This window comes from Heptranchias perlo, chromosome 12, assembly GCF_035084215.1.
Source record: "Heptranchias perlo isolate sHepPer1 chromosome 12, sHepPer1.hap1, whole genome shotgun sequence".
Lineage (NCBI taxonomy): Eukaryota > Metazoa > Chordata > Chondrichthyes > Hexanchiformes > Hexanchidae > Heptranchias > Heptranchias perlo.
The window spans coordinates 21,748,717-21,770,480 of NC_090336.1; the positions used below are offsets into that span (position 1 = coordinate 21,748,717).

At 43.4% G+C, this 21,764-nt stretch overlaps 1 protein-coding gene across 1 annotated transcript in view; it reads left to right on the forward strand.

The window, feature by feature from the left end:
- Positions 1 to 21,764, forward strand: part of gtf2h1 (general transcription factor IIH, polypeptide 1) — an 82,135-nt gene that overhangs the window by 38,295 nt on the left and 22,076 nt on the right. Inside the window, exons 9-11 of the mRNA XM_067993766.1 lie at positions 860 to 981; positions 2,950 to 3,037; positions 7,060 to 7,148. Of these exons, the coding sequence (XP_067849867.1) occupies positions 860 to 981; positions 2,950 to 3,037; positions 7,060 to 7,148 (299 nt within the window). The remainder of the gene's footprint in view (positions 1 to 859; positions 982 to 2,949; positions 3,038 to 7,059; positions 7,149 to 21,764) is intronic.

Below are 21,764 nucleotides of genomic sequence, written 5' to 3' on the forward strand. Positions count from 1 at the left end.
CACTCCATAATTTGAGCATATAATCAAGAGTGGCGCACTTCAGTGCAGTACTAAGGCAGTGCTATATTGTTAGAGGTGCTCTCTTGGTTAGAACAGATGTTAAATTAAGGCACTGCCTGCCTATGTTAAGGTGGATGTAAAAGATACTATGGCGCTATTTGAAGAATAGCAGGGCATTGTGCCTGTGTCCTGGCCAACATTCTTCTCTCAATTAACATCCCCAAAAACTAATTAAGTGATCATTGAATTCATTTACAGTTTATGCATAAAAGGACTGCCTAGTTTACCTACATAACATCTGTGACTGCATTTCAAAAGTACTTAATTGAATGTGAAATGCTTCAGGACATCCTGAGGACACGATAAGGCGCTATATAAATGCACGTTCTTTATTTATTAATTATGTTAATATTAACTGTGGTTGATTCTTAATCACCCTCTGAAATGGCCTAGCAAGCCACTCAGTTGTACAATCTCACTGCTCACCACCACCTTCTCAAGGGCAATCAGGGATGGGCAATAAATGCTGGCCTTGCCAGCGACGCCCACATCCCATGAACGAATTGACACACAATTTTTTTAAAATCCGGACAGATTATCGGTCTTTATTCAGGGGACTATACATATTCAAACTAGGGCCCAGTGTATGTGCTTACAACTGGGGGGAGGTGACTCCATAAAGGGCATTCCTTTACTTTTAGGATGCGGAGTTGTATGTTTTTTGCAATGTTCCTTCTCCGAGATGGAGTGTATAATAAAGAGAATAGACTGGGTTGGTGGTTTAAATTTAGGAGGGGTGTTTGTGTTAAGTCACCTGTTTATCTAACGGCCTCACTGCAGCAAATACTGTTGTTCACAGGGTTATGGAACTTCGTCAGCACTGTCGTCCTGTAAATCTAACAAGGAGAGCAGCAATGCTGCTATAATCCGTCGCTTCAATCATCACAGTGCCATGGTGCTGGCAGCTGTCCTCCGCAAACAGTACGTGTCAATACAATTTCCTTCAGCTCCCTTTGCAGGACTTCTAGTTTATTCACAGCTTTTAATTCTGATATTTTATGATGAATTGGCGGCAAATGATTAGTTCAGTCGATGATCAGTTTAAACCCCCTCCCCAGTGAAGCTGGTTTGCTTGAGATCATAGCCAAGCCTGACCACCTGCCATCCATACACGTGCACTTTTCAACGGGGGTGTTGGATAGATCAGGAGCTGGAATCCAGGCTGAGTCTTCCTTTCCATAACCCAGATACAAGGAGCTCGAGCTCAACTACCGCTCTGGTTGAGCTCAGCTAACCCAGCACAGACTGGGAATATAACCTGGGATCTTCCAGTCTGTATGGCTTACTGCTACACTGGTAGTGCCTTTACCACCTATCGCCTAGCTCATCAGGGCATCACTTTCTGTTACTACGTAATGCATGCGCTATTTTGAAAACTGCTCTGTTAATGTGTCCTATGGGAACTGCAAAGTTAAAGTGTCAACACTTGCTCATTAGTATGTCATTTTTCTCAGTAACTGAAGATCAAAATGCTCAAAATAAGGTTTTAAGCAAAATAAAAATAAATAAAATGACATTTCACAATAACATGATTAAATTATCCATTAAATTGTCTTTTGTATCTTTTAATGCCTTCATTAAAGGTTTACTGTGAATTGAATTTGAACTGTGCAGTCTGAACAGATGCAGATTACCTAATTTCTAAGGATACATCAGTGTCATTTAGTCAGCTGCACTTTCTGCTCAACTTCTCTTGTTTTTCAAAATTATTTTAAGAAAACACATTTCAAAAGCTTTATTGAGATAAAATTTATGTTGTGCTTTTTAAAACAGGGAAGGCTGTGTGTCTGAGTGTGAGAAAATGTGACTGCTAATTACACACCTGTTGTAGCTTTTGTTTTTTGTTCTATAAACTTAAAATATGAATGCAAGTTCTTTCTATTATGCTGAGAGAAGGGAATGCATAAGTTACAGCATCTTTTAATATTAGTTGAGTTTTTAAAAAAATACCAGTTGAATGTTGAAGTCAAATGATTATCTCATGTTTTGTTGAGAACAAGTTGATGCTAATGGGTTACACATATGAAAAGGAGATTCTGACTTCTATCACCTAATGAGAGAGACAGATTGTGGAAGAGAGAAGGGGGTTGATTGACACAGACAGTTTCTTTCCTCACTTCAGTTGGATTTCTGTTTTTTAAGTGCAGTTTTTAAAAGAAGTTGAATTTTGAAAACCAAGCCTCTAATTAGACTTACCACTAGCAGAAGGGTATAATTATAGCATGACAAGTTTCCATTATCAGTGTGGACATGGGAATTTATAATGGAAATATATTAAAAATAAGGGCAGAATGCATGAGTTTAAAATGGCGACTAAATTACGTCTGCATGCCCTGGTCCAATTAGCCCCTGCTTCACTGGTCGTCTTGCGTGCAATGCCATGGGACATCGACTGTTGATATATTAAAAGTCTTGTCTATAGCATGCACAAGTGTCACACAACCTGTAACACTCCCCATCACACTTTCTCTGTCACGCTTTGTTGATAACACCCTATTGTTGTGAAACAGTGTCCTCCAACTCTGAGAGAGATCTACTAGTATGTACAACAACTTGCATTTATGTAACACCGTTTAATGTAGAAGAATGTCCCATGGTGCTTCATAAAGGCATGAGGAAAATAGGGCACTGGGCCAAAGAAGAGAAATGGTGGGGGGGGGTAGGGGGGCTTAGTCAAAGATGTAGGTTTTAAGGAGAATCTCGAAGGAGATGTAGTAGAAACAGGCAGTGGTTTAGGGAGGGAATTCCAGAGAGTGATAGCTAGGTGGCTAAAGGTACAGGTGCTAATGATGGGCCAAAGGGACGAGGAGTGCACAAGAGGCCAGAGTCAGAGAAATGGAGATTTTGGAGGGCAGTTGTGTAATGTATCCCCTTGTTTCCCCTTTGCAGAGAAACACAAAACGATCAGAACAGTGAGAACAGCAGCACTGATGGTAATTCCCGTGATTCCGACTGTTTTCAGCCACCAGTCAAAAAGGTAAGGATAGAGCAAGACCAAGATAGAATGCTGCAAAAGAAAAAACTGGGGAATTGCATCATTCTAAAGTATGAAAAACACTAATTTAGCGGGCAAAAAAACCAGGCTTTTCCTGTGTGGTAAACAGTAGTCAGGATGGCAACCAATAACGGGAGACAAAGACACAGACTCAGAACAAGGCCTTCAGTATTGAATAAAATCACCAATCTGAGATTTATTCAGATCCCACTTAGGATATTTTTAAAAACTCATTCATGGGTTGTGGGTGTCGCTGGCAAGGCCAGCATTTATTGCCCTTGAGAAAGCGGTGGTGAGCTGCCTTCTTGAACCGCTGCAGTCCGTGTGCTGAAGGTTCTCCCACAGTGCTGTTAGGAAGGGAGTTCCAGGATTTTGACCCAGCGACAATGAAGGAACGGTGATATATTTCCAAGTCAGGGTGGTGTGTGGACTTGGAGGGGAACGTACAGGTGGTGGTGTTCCCATGTACCTGCTGCTCTTGTCCTTCTAGGTGGTAGAGGTCGCGGGTTTGGGAGGTGCTCCGAAGAAGCCTTGGCGAGTTGCTGCAGTGCATCTTGTAGATGGTATACACTGCAGCCACAGTGCGCCGGTGGTGGAGGGAGTGAATATTTAAGGTGGTGGATGGGGTGCCAATCAGGCGGGCTGCATTTTCCTGGATGGAGTCGAGCTTCTTGAGTGTTGTTGGAGCTGCACTCATCCAGGCAAGTGGAGAGTATTCCATCACACTCCTGACTTGTACCTTGTAGATGGTGGAAAGGCTTTGGGGAGTCAGGAGGTGAGTCACTCGCTGCAGAATACTCAGCCTCCAACCTGCTCTTGCAGCCACAGTATTTATGTGGCTGGTCCAGTTAGGTTTCTGGTCAATGGTGACCCCCAGGATGTTGATGATGGGGGGTTTCGGCGATGGTAATGCCGTTGAATGTCATGGGGAGGTGGTTAGAATCTCTCCTGTTGGAGATGGTTATTGCCTGGCACTTGTCTGGCACGAATGTTATTTGCCACTTATCAGTCCAAGCCTGGATGTTGTCCAGGTCTTGCTGCATGCGGGCACAGACTGCTTCATTATCTGAGGGGTTGTGAATGGAACTGAACACTGTGCAATCATCAGCGAATATCATCACTTCTGACCTTATGATGGAGGGAAGGTAATTGATGAAGAAACTGAAGATGGTTCGGCCTAGGCACTGCCCTGAGGAACTTCTGCAGCGATGTCCTGGGGCTGAGATGTTTGGCATCCAACAACCACCACCATCTTCCTTTGTGCTAAGTATGACTCCAGCACTGGAGAGTTTTCCCCCTGATTCCCATTGACTTCAATTTTACTCGGGCTCCTTGGTGCCACACTCGGTCAAATGCTGCCTTGATGTCAAGGGCAGTCACTGTCACCTCACCTCTGGAATTCAGCTCTCTTGTCCATGTTTGGACCAAGGCTGTAATGAGGTCTGGAGCCAAGTGGTCCTGGCGGAACCCAAACTGAGCATCGGTGAGCAGGTTATTGGTGAGTAAGTGCCGCTTGATAACACTGTCGACGACACCTTCCATCACTTTGCTGATGATTGAGAGTAGACTGATGGGGCGGTAATTGGCCGGATTGGATTTGTCCTGCTTTTTGTGAACAGAGCATACCTGGGCAATTTTCCACATTGTCGGGTAGATGCCAGTGTTGTAGCTGTGCTGGAACAGCTTGGCTGGAGGCGCGGCTAGTTCTGGTGCACAAGTCTTCAGTACAACAGCTGGGATGTTGTTGGGGCCCATAGCCTTTGCTGTATCCAGTGCACTCAACCATTTCTCTGTCAGTTGGAGTGAATCGAATTGGATTCTGTGATGGTGGGGATTTCAGGATGAGGCTGAGATGGATCATCCACTTGGCACTTCTGGCTGAAGATGTTTGCAAATGCTTCAGCCTTGTCTTTTGCACTCACGTGCTGGGCTCTGCCATCATTGAGGATGGGGATGTTTACGGAGCTTCCTCCTCCTGTTAGTTACTTAATTGTCCACTATCATTCACGACTGGATGTGGCAGGACTGCCACCATTCACGACTGGATGTGGCAGGACTTAGAGCTTTGATCTGAAATTCTGTTTCAGCATGCTCAGTCAGTAATTTAAGTCAAGTAATACTTCCCCAGTGCCTTAGTGCATATATTGTAAACAATTTTACAACACCAAGTTATAGTCCAGCAATTTTATTTTAAATTCACAAGCTTTCGGAGGCTACCTCCTTCGTCAGGTGAACGATGTGAAAAAAAAAATATTTTTTTTTCACATCGTTCACCTGAGGAAGGAGGTAGCCTCCGAAAGCTTGTGAATTTAAAATAAAATTGCTGGACTATAACTTGGTGTTGTAAAATTGTTTACAATTGTCAACCCCAGTCCATCACCGGCATCTCCACATCATTAGTGCATATACACAATGAGAAACTGAGTCATGCTGAGGAAGGTCTGCTGAGTTAGCTGATTTCAGCTGGGGTGGAGGTAGGGACACTACAGTTAGCTTCAGGACCTCAGTTGGGGAAGAGAAAATCAGACAGGGTTCCTGCTCCTGATTGCTGGCCATTCTGATCAACCAGTTTATGTCAGCGTTTACGCTCCACGTGAGCAAATAGTCCTAATCGCAATTACCCACCCTATTTCCATATCCCTTCAACCTCTTTTCCTTCATCCACCTATCCAATCAAATCTTGAATTTTGACATCGTTTCTGCCTCAACCACTTACCCTGGAAGTAAATTTCACAGCCTCACAACTCTGTGTAAAGAAGTTTCTCCTGCCCTCTGTTCTAAATCACTTGCATTTATTCTTGTATCTATAGCCCCTCTTTATTGACCCCTCAACAGTCTACTCTGTCCCATTTTTCCAGAATTTTAAACATTTCTATATCACCCCGTAATCTGTGTTGATCTAATGAAAAAAGATCCAAATTTTTAGTCTTCCTTTGTATTAATATTTCCTCATACCAGGCAGCATCCCAGTGAATCTGTATTGTACTCTCTTTAAAGCCTCAATATCCTCCTATAATGTGGAGCCCAATACTTCACACAGTACCGTAACAGATCTTACAGGGGCTCATCATTACCTCTTGGTTTTTATATTCTATACCTTGGGCAAAGATTCTGCAATTCCATTAGCTTGTTTTACAGCCTTATCAACCTGAGGTGCTGCCTTTAATGTCCTGTGAACCTGCATTCCCTCTGCTCTTCCACACCATTCCCAATGGAGCAAAATATTTACTGATGCTTCCTCTTATAGTTTTATATTATGTGGGGTCATCTTGGCCATGTGTTCTTTCCCAGCCCTAATTCAACATAGGGGCTTGCTCTGAACCTCCAATTATCCTGCTGCTCCAGGATGTTCTCTTGATGTGCAGGAAAAGTCTATTTTTGTCCATTTTAATCACCATTTCTCACACTTCAAAATGGTGTCGTTCCCCAGTGCTCTTCTTTTGCAGAAGTTCTGGAAAGGTTTTGTTAGTTGTCCATATTCTGCAAAAAGGTTCTGATTCTCTGACCTTGTTGAAGTTTCATTTCCTGCACTTTGTTGCTTTGCACCTTTTTAAGTTTCATTTGGCTGAGGTCGTGGCCAAGACGAAACTTCATTGGTCAAATGATCTCTAGCACCTGGTTTTAAGATCTAATTTTCCCAGGTGACGGTGTTTCTCTTCTAATTTTTCTCAGCTGTGTGGTTTCATTGTGTCTTGGGAGCTGACAGCAGGAGGGAAGGTTTGTTAGATTCAAGCTAATCAGATTTGAGCTGAAAACTGAAGTTTAATTCAATTGGAAATTGTTGTTTGAGAGGGATAAGCAATAAAGAAAATGAGACTGAGCCCACTAAATCCACCATGGTACATTTGGTGAGGAGAGGGGGGGCGGGGGCGGTCTGTGGATCAGAACGGCAAGGGGAGGGGACAGATAGATGATGGTGTAGGAGAGCACAGCAAGTGTGATACAGGAGTGTGTGATACAGTTTGTAATACACTTTGATTATTGGAGATTTTCTTTTTGTGAAGGTGAAGTTACAGGAAGCCATAGAATACGAAGACCTGGGGGAGAAGAACTCAAAGAAGACAGTTGCACTAAACTTGAAGAAAGCTGACAGGTAGGGTTGTGATTATGGAGTAGGACTGCATGACCCAAACTGGTAGACGAATCATACACCTATTCATGCACAAACTTAAATACTGACATTCTAACTGATTCAGTAACCTCCATATTGCATTCTTTGGCAGGCACCATCTCGAGGACACTGTCCTTTTTAACAGCCATTCACTGTTCTGTGATATTTCCAGTGTTCTTTCTATTACTTGGTATTGAATGCTTCTTTTCCAGGCAAAGAACTGAGGCTGTGCCCAGAATAAGAAATTATATAGAACAACATTTTAAGGTTGCCTAACTACAATTTTCTTACAGGGATATGGTGACTGTGGTATATTTTTATTTATGGATTGATGGCAGTGTCTTCTTTGTACATGGAGGCTGAACTTTCTAGAATGGGTTATATTATACCTGAGGTACGTAATTGGATGTTCTTCCTCAAGGTACACTTATGGCGGCTTTTAGAGAAATGCATGATCTCTTTCTCCCCTTTGCTACGTGTATAGTAACCTCAGATCAGTTATCAGTTCTTTTTCCTTGTGGTTGGCAGCAGTGCTGCAATGTCACTTCATACAGGAGAAATCCTTTAAGCCCCTTTTACACCTTCCAGAAATAATTGTTCCGGCAGTGTTAGCTGTTGTTTTCTTCTTGCAGAGATCCTCAAGTTGGTTTTCTGTATTTGCACTTTCTGTTTCTCTGTATATGTCTATTAAGATTTTGCACATAACGCATAATTCCTGTAAAGTAACGTTTTCTGTCATGCTTTCTTCTTACTTCTGATTGGCTCGTTCTTCCCACATGACTCCAAGCCTACTGTTTCTTCCAGCTGATTGGCTGGTATGCAAATTTATTAATTTGAGAAGGGTGGCCAAGTGAACCAATCAAATTGGTCAACCAAAAAATTTGAGTCCTTTTTTTTCTCAGTAACTGAAATATCAAATGAATAAAATAAGGTTTCAAACAAAGTAAAAACATGAAAAAAAATCACAATTCATGATTACCAATAAAGTGTGTTTGAATAGTCTCATCAACGTTTTTACTTCAAGGCCTTAGGCTCTGTCAAAAGCCTGGGCTTGAAGTTGATATTTGACCTCAGTGATTGTAATTTCCCATCATGGGAATATTTCACTGCAAATGGAAGTCTCTTTGCCCTGTGACAGAACACACTGGAGAATACATTTTTAAATTTACCTCAGAGAAAGCCAAACAGCAGCTGTCATTTCTGTTCAGACTTACAAAGTAAAATCAAAGAATTTATGTTTCACTGTGGAAAGCCCCCTCCCCACTTCATTTTAGCTCATGCATAGTTAAGAATCTTTCTCCTCAGCCAAGCGAATTATCTATTATTTAGCGTACAATATAATTTGAGTGAAGTTTGAGAGTGACCCCAGCACACTCCATTCCCCAGTGCTGCCCCACTCTACCTCCCATCACTGCAGTCAAGCCCCAATTGTTGCCAGACCCAGAGAGCTCCCCCCAGTGCAAATAGACAGACCCCCTACCCCCCCCAACTCTACCACACTCCACTACCCATCTCTGCAATGCTACTAGACCTGCCCCCCCCCCCCCCCCCCACAGTTTTAATACACTTTACACTTCCCTCGGTGTTCCAGAATCTAACACCTTCCCCAATGCTACTGCATTATGGGACTCTCCACCCCTGGTGTTGATGAACCTAGGCCTCCTCACCTGCCACAGTGCTGCCATTCCCGAAGACACCCTCACTGCTGCTGTACCTCGGGACCCTTCACGAGTACTGTGCCCTCAAAGCCGCCTTCCAAATCCAAGGTCCTCCCTTCCAGTGCTTCCCACCCCTTACCCCTTGGAACATGCACACTCCAGAAAACCCCTCCAAACTTTTGAGATACCCCAACTAAAGCCTTTGTGCTCCAGATTGTGCCACCAACCCCTTGCTCTCAGTGCTGCCATCAACCAGGACTCTACCACTTCCCATTGATCTCAGGGTCTGATTGTCCTCCTTCCCCCACCCACAGTACTGAGTGATTCTGAGCACCCCATTGTTCTGGATTCCAGGTCCTCGCTGCCAATAACTCTCACACCCAGGGATCCCCCTTCCTTGTGCTGCTAGACCCTGTGACTTTCCCTCAATACAGCTAGACCACCACTCCATGCAGTGCTCCCACACACCTGTTATCCCCCTCTCCAATGCTACCACTAAGCCAAGTGTTATCTTATCTTTGAATCAGAAGGTCATGGGTCAAGCTCCTTTGCAAAACTTGAGCACACTGTCTAAGCTGATGTTTTTGTTCAGTATTTAGGGGGTATTGCATTGTCAGAGGTGCTATCCTTCAGATGAGACATTAAACTGCCTGTTCAGATGGCACCAAGAAGAGCAGGAGAATTCTCCTGGTGCCCTGGCCAACATTTATCCCTCAACTACCACAATCAAATGGGTTAACTATTCATTTACATTATTGCCGTTTGTGAGTTTTTGCTGTGCATAAATTGGATGCTGCATTTCGCTACTTAACAGCAGTGACTACACTTTGAAAATAATTCATTTGCTGTAAAGTGCTTAAGTCATTCCTGAGGACATGAAAGGCACTACATAAATCCAGGTTTTTTTTTAAACCAGACTCTGGAATTTTTCTGACATAGTTTTGACCCTTCCAGGCCCTAGTACCCTCTCCAGTGCCACTATGTTGTGATGATGACAGATCCCAGTACCTTCCCACAGTGCTCCCAGACTCTTGGATACCCCTCCTGTCCTTCACAGTGCTGCCATACCCTTGGACAATCCCCCTTTACTGCCAAGCCCTGGGATTCCCACCACCATTGCTGCAAGACTCAGTAAGCCAACTCCACCCCCCCCCACCCCCAATATCACATCCCAGTTCTACCAAACCATAGGTGGTCCTCAATAGTTCTGCCATATCCCAAACACCTGCTCCCCCCGCAACCCCAATAAAGACAGCACTTCAGCAAAGATTGGGAGATTCAGCGGAGATTGCATGAATGAGAACGTTTTTGTTTCCAAGGGAGTTTGGTATTGAGTGGGAGCTCAGAATTGTATTTCTGGATTGGTAAGATAGGAGGTGGTTCAGTCACATTTAGAAGGGACCAGCACAGAGAGATGGCAGGATCACAGGGACAGCTCATGATGTGTGCAATATGCATGATGTGGACCATCCTGGACGCACAAAGTATCCAGGGGGAATATACTTACATGAAGCATCAGAGGATTGTGACTCGAGCAGAAAATTGCTGAGCTTAAGGAAAAGTTGTAAACAATATGCAACATGAATTTTCTGGAACACACGCTCCAGATGGTGGTCACCCCACTGATTGTGAGACAATCCGAGTTGGACAATGAAGCCTGAGAGGATGACCACCCACGGGGAACAGGAAGAGACAGGAGTTCAAAGTGGAGGGGATCCTTGAGCTTCTAGAATTGTCTATTGGGTATATGCTTTTTGATACCGATTAGAGCGGACAATGATGGTGACTCGTTGCAGGGCAGGGTGGGGGGGGGTCGGGTCGGGTTAGTGAGGAGCATTGCCATTGGTGCAAAGGGCTACCTGAAGGAAGGAGAGGGAAACTAAACAGGATAACAAGAAGGTAGTAGTTGTAAGGAACTATAATTGGAGGATAGATGGCCTATCCTGCACTCGTGACTGAGAGTCCTGTATGGTATGTTGCCTCCAGGTAATGGAAGACGTAATGGAGTGGGTAAAGAAACTCTTGGAAATACAGGGTGAACAGCCAAAGGTTAGGGTTCTTATGGGAATCAACAACATAGGAAAGACCATCATCAAGGTCTTCCAAGAGCTAGGGAATAGATTAAAAAGAAAGACCTCCAGGGTAGTGATATTGTGTAATAACCAGGCAATGCTGGAGCTGGTTTCAGTGAAAGACAGCCTTAGAAATAATGATCACAATTTGGTGGAGTTTAGCATCAAGTTTACACTACAGAAAGAAAGGAGTATTACACATACTCAGGAAGACAGATTTTGAGGCAATGAGGAGCAAGCTGAGAGGAGTAGAATGGACTAAACTTTTAGAGCGAGTGTAGAGGAAAAGTGAAACACTTTCAGGGATACACTATTATCAATACAAAGTAACCTTATACTAGAGAAAAAGGAGATTGATGTGAGTGACAGGAGGTACTGCAGGGGGTAAGGATAAAAAGTGGTTGTTTCCTAGGCTATAAAGCCAAGTAGACCGGTGGGGGAGGGGTCAGGGATCAGTATAAGAATAAGGCGAAGCATGCCAAGAAAATAGAAAACAAGATCAGGATTTCTGGGAACGTAAAACATAATGTATATAAGGCTTTTTAAAAACTAGTGGATCTCCAGTCACTTTGCTGATGAAAAATCTGAGGAAACAGTGTTAAACAAAGAAGTAGATGCAAGTAATCTGAATTGTCCTTTCACTGTCCCTCTGAGTTTAATATTATACCCTGTTAAAGATCAAAAAAGATATTAAAACGTTTAAGGTAGAAAGGAGGGAGATAAACTAATCAAACTAAGGGAGGATAAGATCCCTGGTTTGGATGGATTGCATCCGTGAATATTAAAAGAAATTAGGGAGGAGATAGCAGAGGTACTATTACATGCATATAAAAATTCACCAGAAAAGGGAATAGTGCCAAATGACTGGCTAATGTTGTTCCTATATTTAAAAAAGGAGATAGAACAAGTTCAGGGAACTAAAGACCTATTAGCTTAACGTCAGTGGTAAGAAAGATAATGGAATCTTTACTCAAAGATGTAATAGAAAGACATCCAGAGAATGAAAATATAATAAAGAATAGTCAGCATGAATTTCAGAAGGGAAAGTCATGCATATCCAACCTTATTGAATTCTTTGAAGAAGTAACAGAAAGAGTAGACAAGGGTAATGTAGTAGATATAATATATTTGGATTTTCAAAAGGCCTTCGATAAGGTATCGCATTGTAAACTGATGCCTAAGATGAGGGCATGCGGAGTCGGGACAGGTGGCAGAATGGGTAGCAAGTTGGCTACAAAACAGAATAAAGAGTAGGGGTTAAGGTTTGCTATTCAGACAGCAAAAGATGGGAAGTGGTGTTTCACAGAGGTCAGTGCTGGGACCACTATTGTTCACACTTTACATTAACGATTTGGATTTGGGTATCGGAAGTACAATTTCAAAATTTGCAGACAATACCAAATTGGGGAGTTTTTTTTATTCGTTCATGGGATGTGGGCATCGCTGGCAAGGCCAGCATTTATGGCCCATCTCTAATTGCCCTTGAGAAGGTGGTGGTGAGCCGCCTTCTTGAACCACTGCAGTCCGTGTGGTGAAGGTTCTCCCACAGCGCTGTTAGGTAGGGAGTTCCAGGATTTTGACCCAGCGATGATGAAGGAACAGCGATATATTTCCAAGTCGGGATGGTGTGTGACTTGGAGGGGAACGTGCAGGTGGTGTTGTTCCCATTTGCCTGCTGCCCTTGTCCTTCTAGGTGGTAGAAGTCGTGGGTTTGGGAGGTGCTGTCGAAGAAGCCTTGGTGAGTTGCTGCATTGCATTCTGTGGATGGTAGTTGTGGAGCTGTGTTGTTGGAGCTGCACTCATCCAGGCAAGTGGAGAGTATTCCATCAAGCTCCTGACTTGAACCTTGAAGGTGGTGGAAAGGCTATGGGGAGTCAGGAGGTGAGTCACTCGCCGCAGAATACCCAGCCTCTGACCTGCTCTCATAGCCACAGTATTTATGTGGCTGGTCCAGTTAACTTTCTGGTCATTGGTGACCCCCAGGATGTTGATGGTGAGGGATTCGGCGATGGTAATGCTGTTGAATGTCAAGGGGAGATGGTTAGACTCTCTCTTATTGGAGATGGTCATTGCCTGGCACTTGTCTGGCGTGAATGTTACTCGCCACTTATGAGCCCAAACCTGGATGTTGTCCAGGTCTTGCTGCATGCGGGCACGGACTGCTTCATTATGAGAGGTTGCGAATGGAACGGAACACTGTGCAATCATCAGCGAACACCCCCATTTCTGACCTTATGATGGAGGGAAGGTCATTGACGAAGCAGCTGAAGATGGTTGGGCCTAGGACACTGCCCTGAGGAACTCCTGCAGCAATGTCCTGGGGCTGAGATGATTGGCCTCCAACAACCACTACCATCTTCCTTTGTGCTAGGTATGACTCCAGCCACTGGAGAGTTTTCCCCCTGATTCCCATTGATTTCAATTTTACAAGGGCTCCTTGGTGCCACACTCGGTCAAATGCTGCCTTGACGTCAAGGTCAGTCACTTTCACCTCACCTCTGGAATTCTTTTGTCCATGTTTGGACCAAGGCTGTAATGAGGTCTGGAGCCGAGTGGTCCTGGCAGAACCCAAACTGAATATCAGTGAGCAGGTTATTGTTGAGTAAGTGCCGCTTGATAGGACTGTTGACGACACCTTCCATCACTTTGCTGATGATTGAGAGTAGACTGATGGGGCGGTAATTGGCCGGATTGGATTTGTCCTGCTTTTTGTGGACAGAGCAAACTTGGGCAATTTTCCACATTGTCTGGTAGATGCCAGTATTGTAGCTGTACTGGAATAGTGTAGTTAATCAAAGGAAGAATGCATCAAAATGCAAGAAGACATTAATAAACTTGCAGAATGGGTGTGTAATTGACAAATGAATTTCAATATAGTGTCAGGTGGTGCATTTTGGTAGGAAAAATAAGGAGGCCACACACTGCTTGGATAAGAGTCTAAATGGGATAGAGGAGCAGAGGGATCCAGGGTACAGATACACAAATCAGTAAAAGTAGCAAGGCAGGTTAATAAGGCCATAAAAAAGGCAAATCAAGCACTGGGGTTCATTTCTGGAGGGATAGAATTGAAAAGCAAAGAAGTTATGTTAAACTTGTATAGAACCTTGGTTAGACCACATTTGGAGTATTGTGCACTGTTCTAGCCTCCATACTATAGAAAGGATATAGAGGCATTGGAGAGGGTGCAAAAATGATTCACAAGGATGATACTAGAACTGAGAGGATATCCTTATCAGGAAAGGCTGAACAGGCTGGGGCTCTTTTCTCTAGAAAAGAGAAGGGATGACCTGATAGAGGTCTTTAAGATAATGATAGGATTTGATAGGGTAGATGTAGAGAAAATGTTTCCACTTGTGGGGGAGTCCAAAACTAGAGGTCATAAATATAAAATAGTCGCCAATAAATCCATTAAGGAATTCAGGAAAAACTTCTTTACCCAAAGAGTGGTAAGAATGTGGAACGCGCTACCACAAGGAGTAGTTGAGGCAAATAGCATTGATGCATTTAAGGGGAAGCTGGATAAGCACATCAGGGAGAAAGGAATAGAAGGGTATCCTGATAGGGTGAGATGAAGTAGGGAGGGAGGAGGCACATGTGGAGAATAAACGCTGGTATAGTCCAGTTGGGCCGATTGGCCTGTTTCTGTGCTATATTTTCGATGTTATTCGATGTAACATACTGATGTTCCTTTGCTGGTGTGTATATATATATCTATAGAATTCCTGAGTCTAGTTTGCATCTGTTTGCACACTTCAGTTTTCATATTTGTCACGCATGCATCTGATTGGTTCAAATTTCTAATTCATTAAACAGCAACAAATCACAAGTGAACAGGTAGGAAACATACCAGTCAAAAGTTGGAGTGAAAACTACCAATCAAGAACTACTAAGGATGTCTGAAAACTACCAATCAGCAGTCAGCAAACAGCTACCAATAAAACAACTAGCAAGGAGGATAATGAAACTGCTCAAAATATTTTTTGAAAATCTATTGACTGCCATCTTGTTTTCTCAGAAACCGCTGACATAAGGTTTGTAACATCATAACACGTAAGGAAATACATAATTCACAAAATCATTAAACATGCCCATACTGTTGCCTTTTCAAAAGTAAGTTTTGGAGCTATGAAAAGAACCTTGAGCCAATTTAATTGGGAAATCATATTTAAAAATAGAACAGAAGAAAAATGTATGTATTTGAGGGTAATTTAACAACAGATGAGGAAAGAAAGTATATTCCACTTATAAAAATAAAGTACAAGAGCAGCTGTTGGTTTAATAAGGTTGTTAGAAGGAACGTAAAATCATGTGAGATATGGATAGATAGAAAAAGAAGTATGGGGCAAATGAAAGTAAGAGAGGGGTAGAGAGACAAATTCCAGAGGGCTGCAAGAAGGACCCAAAAAAGTTTTATGTCTATGTTAACAGTAGCAAGGAAGTCAAAGAACAGCTGGGTCTGTTAAAGGATAAATTGGGTAACATCATGATCAGATGTATTAAGTGGCTTCTTCCTTTCAGTTTTCACAAAGGAGAACAAATTCCACTCACACTAAATGGGGCTAAATGATTCATATAGAAGTTAGTAAAAAGTGTGCTGTACAGAAACTGGAAAATTATGAAATTGCACAGCTCTGTCCCATGATTTTCAAATGAGGAATTTTTATACCTAAATATCCATGAAGTACCTGGGCCAGTTGAGACATATCCTAGAATCCTCAAGGAATTAAAGCATCATTACTTTCTTTCTTTAATTTCTTGAGGATTCTGGGACGCTTATGGAGCTTTCAATTTATGGAGCTCTTTAAAAATATCAAAGCATAATTATTTTCCTCCTTTTGATATTTTTAAGAACTCCATAAATACTGGAGAAGTACCCAAGGACTTGGTGATAGCAAATTGAAACAAGGAGTAAGGCATAAAGCTGGTAATTACAGGTCAATGCCTAGCATTCATAGTGGGGAAAATGCTTGAGGGTATTCTACAGGATGCTGTAAGTGAGCTTTTAAAGAGCCCAAGTAAAAGAAAGAAAGACTTGCATTTATATAGTGCCTTTCACAACCTCAGGACATCTCAAAGTGCTTTACAGCCATTGAAGTACTTTTGAAGTGTAGTCACTGTTGTAATGTAGGAAATGCGGCAGCCAATTTGTGCACAGCAAGGTCCCACAAACAGCATTGCAATAAATGACCCGATAATATGCTTTAGTGATGTTGGTTGAGGGATAAACATTGGCCAGGACACTGGGGAGGACTCCCCTGCTCTTCTTTGAAATAGTGTCATAGGATCTTTTACACCCACCTGAGAGGGCAGACGGGGCCTCGATTTAACGTCTCATCCAAAAGATGGCACCTCTGACAGTGCAGCACTTCCTCAATACTGCACTGAACTGTCAGCCTGGATTTCATGCTCAAGTCTCTGGCATAGAGCTTGAACCCGCAACCTTCTGGCTCAGAGGCGAGAGTGTTACCTACTGAGCCATGGCTGACAACAAGTATCCGAGGAAGTAGCCAGCATGGTTTGAGAAATAATAGTCATGCTTTACATCCTACTGGAGTTCTTTGAAGGGGTAACTAAGCTACTGGATGAGGCAATTCGGTAGATGTAGTTTACTTCGATTGTCACGTGAGACTAGTAAGAGATGGAATAAAGCTTTATTACCATAAAAGGAGAAATCAGGTGAGGAGTTTGTGAAATGGTTCAGCAACCTGTTCACTGCACCATGTAATATCCTCCACCCCAAATCCCCAGTGATTCCAGTAAGGTCAATTATAGGGTCTTTCACACTACCATCTTCTCAAGGGCAATTAGGGATGGGCAATAAATGCTGGCCTTGCCAGCGACGCCCACATCTCATGAATGAATAAAAGAAAGATGATTGCCTTCTAAAGATGGGAACACCACCCAACGGAACGAAGGCCCGCACTTCTTTCAAACACCTGGCAATTGAGTTCAGCTGAATGAAGAGACTCAAACAGTTAGCAGACTACAACCGCCAGAATGCACAAGTGTCACTGTGCAAGCGCTCTGCGGACAAAACTCTCAAAAAGGCTAAGGGTGCCTCCCTTCTGACTAATGAATAACACCATACTTTGGTACACTGTGATTTTTATTAAGCTTCATAGCAAGAAAAATATCCACGGAGTTTGCAAAGACTTGCTGTTTATAATAACTCATGGCATTAAAAGCCATTACTTTGAAGGCAACTGTGAATTTATTTTTGTATAAAAACATCAAAACTAAGTAAAGCATGAACTTTATCTGAGTAACTTTGACAGGAAAGGCAATGTAACTGTACAAGAGGATTTGTTCATTTGTGCAACCACAACATGCTGCATGCACAGATTATTTATGTGAGGGGAATAGATTTAATACTTTACCTACCTACTATGGCTCAGGAAACTCTTTATTTATTCATGTACTGAATTTTTAATCTGTGAGCAGTGCCATGGAGGATATACTTTGAGTGTGCACCATGCTCCAGAGTGCATCTGTCATGTTGCACATTTCAAAGATGACTCACTTGAAAGTGGGGCCTTAATGTGTCACAATTGCATAGGACAAAGAATCGTGATTAGCCCAAATAACCACTTATCTGTTAATTAGTCAAATTTGATTGACTAAATGCAAATAAATCAATAAGTACCAATAAAGAACAAATATCCTCGCAGTGGGGTTTGCTACTGCTGTTGGGGAGGGTTTAAACTAGTGTGGCAGGTGGATGGGAACCTGAGCAGGGAGTCAGAAGAGAGTAAATTTGAAAGCAGCAAGAGAGGGGAGGACCCAGGGGAAATTTACAATACAAATAGTTGTTCAAGAACAAGTGAAAGCGAAAAGCGTAGAGCAGCAGAAAGAGAGTGTACTTTAGGCACTACAGATAAAGTGAAAACTAGAAGGTGTAAAGCGATTAACCCAGCATCAAAGCTGAAGGACAGGCTAGGGTGTGTGGCCCAACGAAGAGTTCTATATACAAATGCATGGAGTATAAGGAATAAATTAAATGAATTACAGGCACAAATTCAAATTGAAGGGGATGACATGATTTTTTAAAATTCATTCACGGGATGTGGGCGTCGCTGACGAGGCCAGCATTTATTGCCCAACCCTAATTGCCCTTGAGAAGGTGGTGGTGAGCCGCCTTAGAGTCATAGAGTCATAGAGTTATACAGCACAGATAGAGGCCCTTCGGCCCATCGTGTCCGCGCCGGCCATCAGCCCTGTCTACTCTAATCCCATATTCCAGCATTTGGTCCGTAGCCTTGTATGCTATGGCATTTCAAGTGCTCATCCAAATGCTTCTTGAATGTTGTGAGGGTTCCTGCCTCCACAACCCTTTCAGGCAGTGAGTTCCAGACTCCAACCACCCTCTGGGTGAAAAAGTTCTTTCTCAAATCCCCTCTAAACCTCCCGCCTTTTACCTTGAATCTATGTCCCCTTGTTATAGTACCCTCAACGAAGGGAAAAAGCTCCTTAGTATCCATCCTATCTGTGCCCCTCATAATTTTGTACACCTCAATCATGTCCCCCCTCAGCCTCCTCTGCTCCAAGGAAAACAAACCCAATCTTCCCAGTCTCTCCTCATAGCTGAAGCGCTCCAGCCCTGGTAACATCCTGGTGAATCTCCTCTGCACCCTCTCCAAAGCGATCACATCCTTCCTGTAGTGTGGCGACCAGAACTGCACACAGTACTCCAGCTGTGGCCTAACCAGTGTTTTATACAGCTCCATCATAACCTCCTTGCTCTTATATTCTATGCCTCGGCTAATAAAGGCAAGTATCCCATATGCCTTCTTTACCACCTTATCTACCTGTTCCGCCGCCTTCAGGGATCTGTGAACTTGCACACCAAGATCCCTCTGACCCTCTGTCTTGCCTAGGGTCCTCCCATTCATTGTGTATTCCCTTGCCTTGTTAGTCCCTCCCACAGTGCTGTTAGGAAGGGAGTTCCAGGATTTTGACCCAGTGACGATGAAGGAACAGCGATATATTTCCAAGTCGGGATGGTGTGTGACTTGGAGAGGAACTTGCAGGTGGTGTTGTTCCCATGTTCCTGCTGCTCTTGTCCTTCTAGGTGGTAGAGGTCGCGGGTTTGGGAGGAGCTGTCGAAGAAGCCTTGGCGAGTTGCTGCAGTGCATCCTGTGAATGGTACACACTGCAGCCACTGTGCGCCGGTGGTAAAGGGAGTGAATGTTTAGGTTGGTGGATGGGATGCCAATCAAGCGGACTGCTTTGTCCTGGATGGTGTCAAGCTTCTTGAGTGTTGTTGGAGCTGCACTCATCCAAGCAAGTGGAGAGTATTCCATCACACTCCTGACTTGTGCCTTGTAGATGGTGGGAGTCAGGAGGTGAGTCACTCGCCGCAGAATACCCAGCCTCTGACCTGCTCTCATAGCCACAGTATTTATATGGCTGGTCCAGTTAAGTTTCTGGTCAATGGTGACCCCCAGGATGTTGATGGTGGGGGCTTCGGCGATGGTAATGCCGTTGAATGTCAAGGGGAGGTGGTTAGACTCTCTCTTGTTGAAGATGGTCATTGCCTGGTACTTATCTGGCGCGAATGTTACTTGCCACTTATGAGCCCAAGTCTGGATGTTGTCCAGGTCTTGCTGCATGCGGGCTCGGACTGCTTCATTATTTGAGGGGTTGCGAATGGAACTGAACACTGTGCAGTCATCAGCGAACATCCCCATTTCTGACCTTATGATGGAGGGAAGGTCATTGATGAAGCAGCTGAAGATGGTTGGGCCTAGGACACTGCCCTGAGGAACTCCTGCAGCAATGCCCTGGGGCTGAGATGCTTGGCCTCCAACAACCACTACCATCTTCCTTTGTGCTAGGTATGACTCCAGCCACTGGAGAGTTTTCCCCCTGATTCCCATTGACTTCAATTTTACTAGGGCTCCTTGGTGCCACACTCGGTCAAATGCTGCCTTGATGTCAAGGGCAGTCATTCACCTCACCTCTGGAATTCAGTTCTTTTGTCCATATTTGGAACAAGGCTGTAATGAGGTCTGGAGCCGAGTGGTCCTGGTGGAACCCAAACTGAGCATCAGTGAGCAGGTTATTGGTGAGTAAGTGCCACTTGATAGGACTGTCGACGACACCTTCCATCACTTTGCTGATGATTGAGAGTAGACTGATGGGGCGGTAATTGGCCAAATGTGGACAGGACATACCTGGGCAATTTTCCACATTGTCGGGTAGATGCCAGTGTTGTAGCTGTACTGGAACAGTTTGGCTAGAGGCGCAGCTAGTTCTGGCTATTACTGAGACATGGCTGCAGGATGGTCAGGATTGGGAACTAAATATACCAGGTTATAAGGTTTACAGGAGAGACAGGGAAAATGGAAGAGGGGGAGGAGTAGCCTTAGTGATTTGAGATGAAATCACTTCAACGATAAAGGAGGATATAACGAGAGGTAAGCAGCCAACAGAGACCTTATGGGTTGAATTGAGAAATAGGAAAGGATCTAAGACTATTGTGGGAATTGTGTATCGGACCCCTGGCAGCAGCTCTGAAGTGCTAGATTGTATTAAATGCAGAGATTAGACAAGCGTGTAACAAAGGCATAGTGGTCTTAATGGGGGACTTTAACCTTCACATAAATTGGGAAAAGCAGACTAGCAACTGTCAGAAAGGTAGTTAATTTCTTGAGTGTGTCTGGGATAGTTTTCTACAGCAGTATGTCCTAGAGGCAACAAGGGGGCAAGCCATACTAGATTTAGTAATGAGTAATGAACCAGATTTAGTTAACTGTGCATGATCATCTATCCAATAGCGATCGAGTTCAATGTAGAGTTTGAAAGGGAAAAAAGTGAATCAGCTGCTAAGATTCTAGACTTGGGTAAGGCCAACTTCAATGGGATGAGACAGAGACTGTCCACAGTAAACTGGGCAAATCTGTTAATGGGTAAAACGACTGATGATCAGTGGGAAATGTTTAGAGAAACATTTAACGTGTTTCAGAATCGGTTTATACCCCTGAGGGGCAAGAACTCTACTTGCCAAAAAAAGCCATGGACAACTAAAGAGGTAAGGGACAGTATAAGACATGAGGAAAGGGCATACAAAAAGGTAAAAAATGGCACAGATCCTGGCGAATGGGAAAGATACAAAGATCAACAAAGGGTCACAAAACAGATAATAAGAGCTACAAAAAGAAACTTGCAAGGGATATCAAAACCAATACAAGGAACTTTTATAGTTCTATTAGGAAAAAGCGGATGGTCAGGAGCAGTGTTGGCCCCTTAAAAACTGAAATTGGGGATATTGTCATTGACAATGGGAAAATGGCGGACATGTTGAATAATTACTTTGAGTCAGTATTTACAGTCGAAAAAGAGGATAGCATGCCGGAAATCCCAAGAAAACTAATATTGAATCGGGGACAGGGACTCAATAAAATTAACATAAGTAAAACAACAGTAATGAAGAAAATAATAGCACTAAGGAGTGACAAATCCCCAGGACCAGATGGTTTCCAACCCAGGGTTTTAAAGGAAGTAAGTGAGCACATTGCAAATGCCCTAACTATAATCTTTCAAAGTTCTCTAGATTCAGGAACCATCCCTCTAGATTGGAAAATTGCACGTCACTCTGCTTTTTAAGAAAGGAGAGAGAGGGAAACCAGGGAATTATAAACCAGTTAGCCTAACATCTGTTGTGGGGAAAATGCTGGAGTCTATAATTAAGGATTGGGTGACTGAATTACTGAAAATTTTTGAGGTGATCAGAGAGAGCGAGCATGGATTTGTGAAAGGTAGGTCGTGCCTGACAAACCTGATTGAATTTTTTGAAGAGGTGACTAAAGTAGTGGACAGGGGAATGTCAATGGATGTTATTTATATAGACTTCCAGAAGGCATTTGATA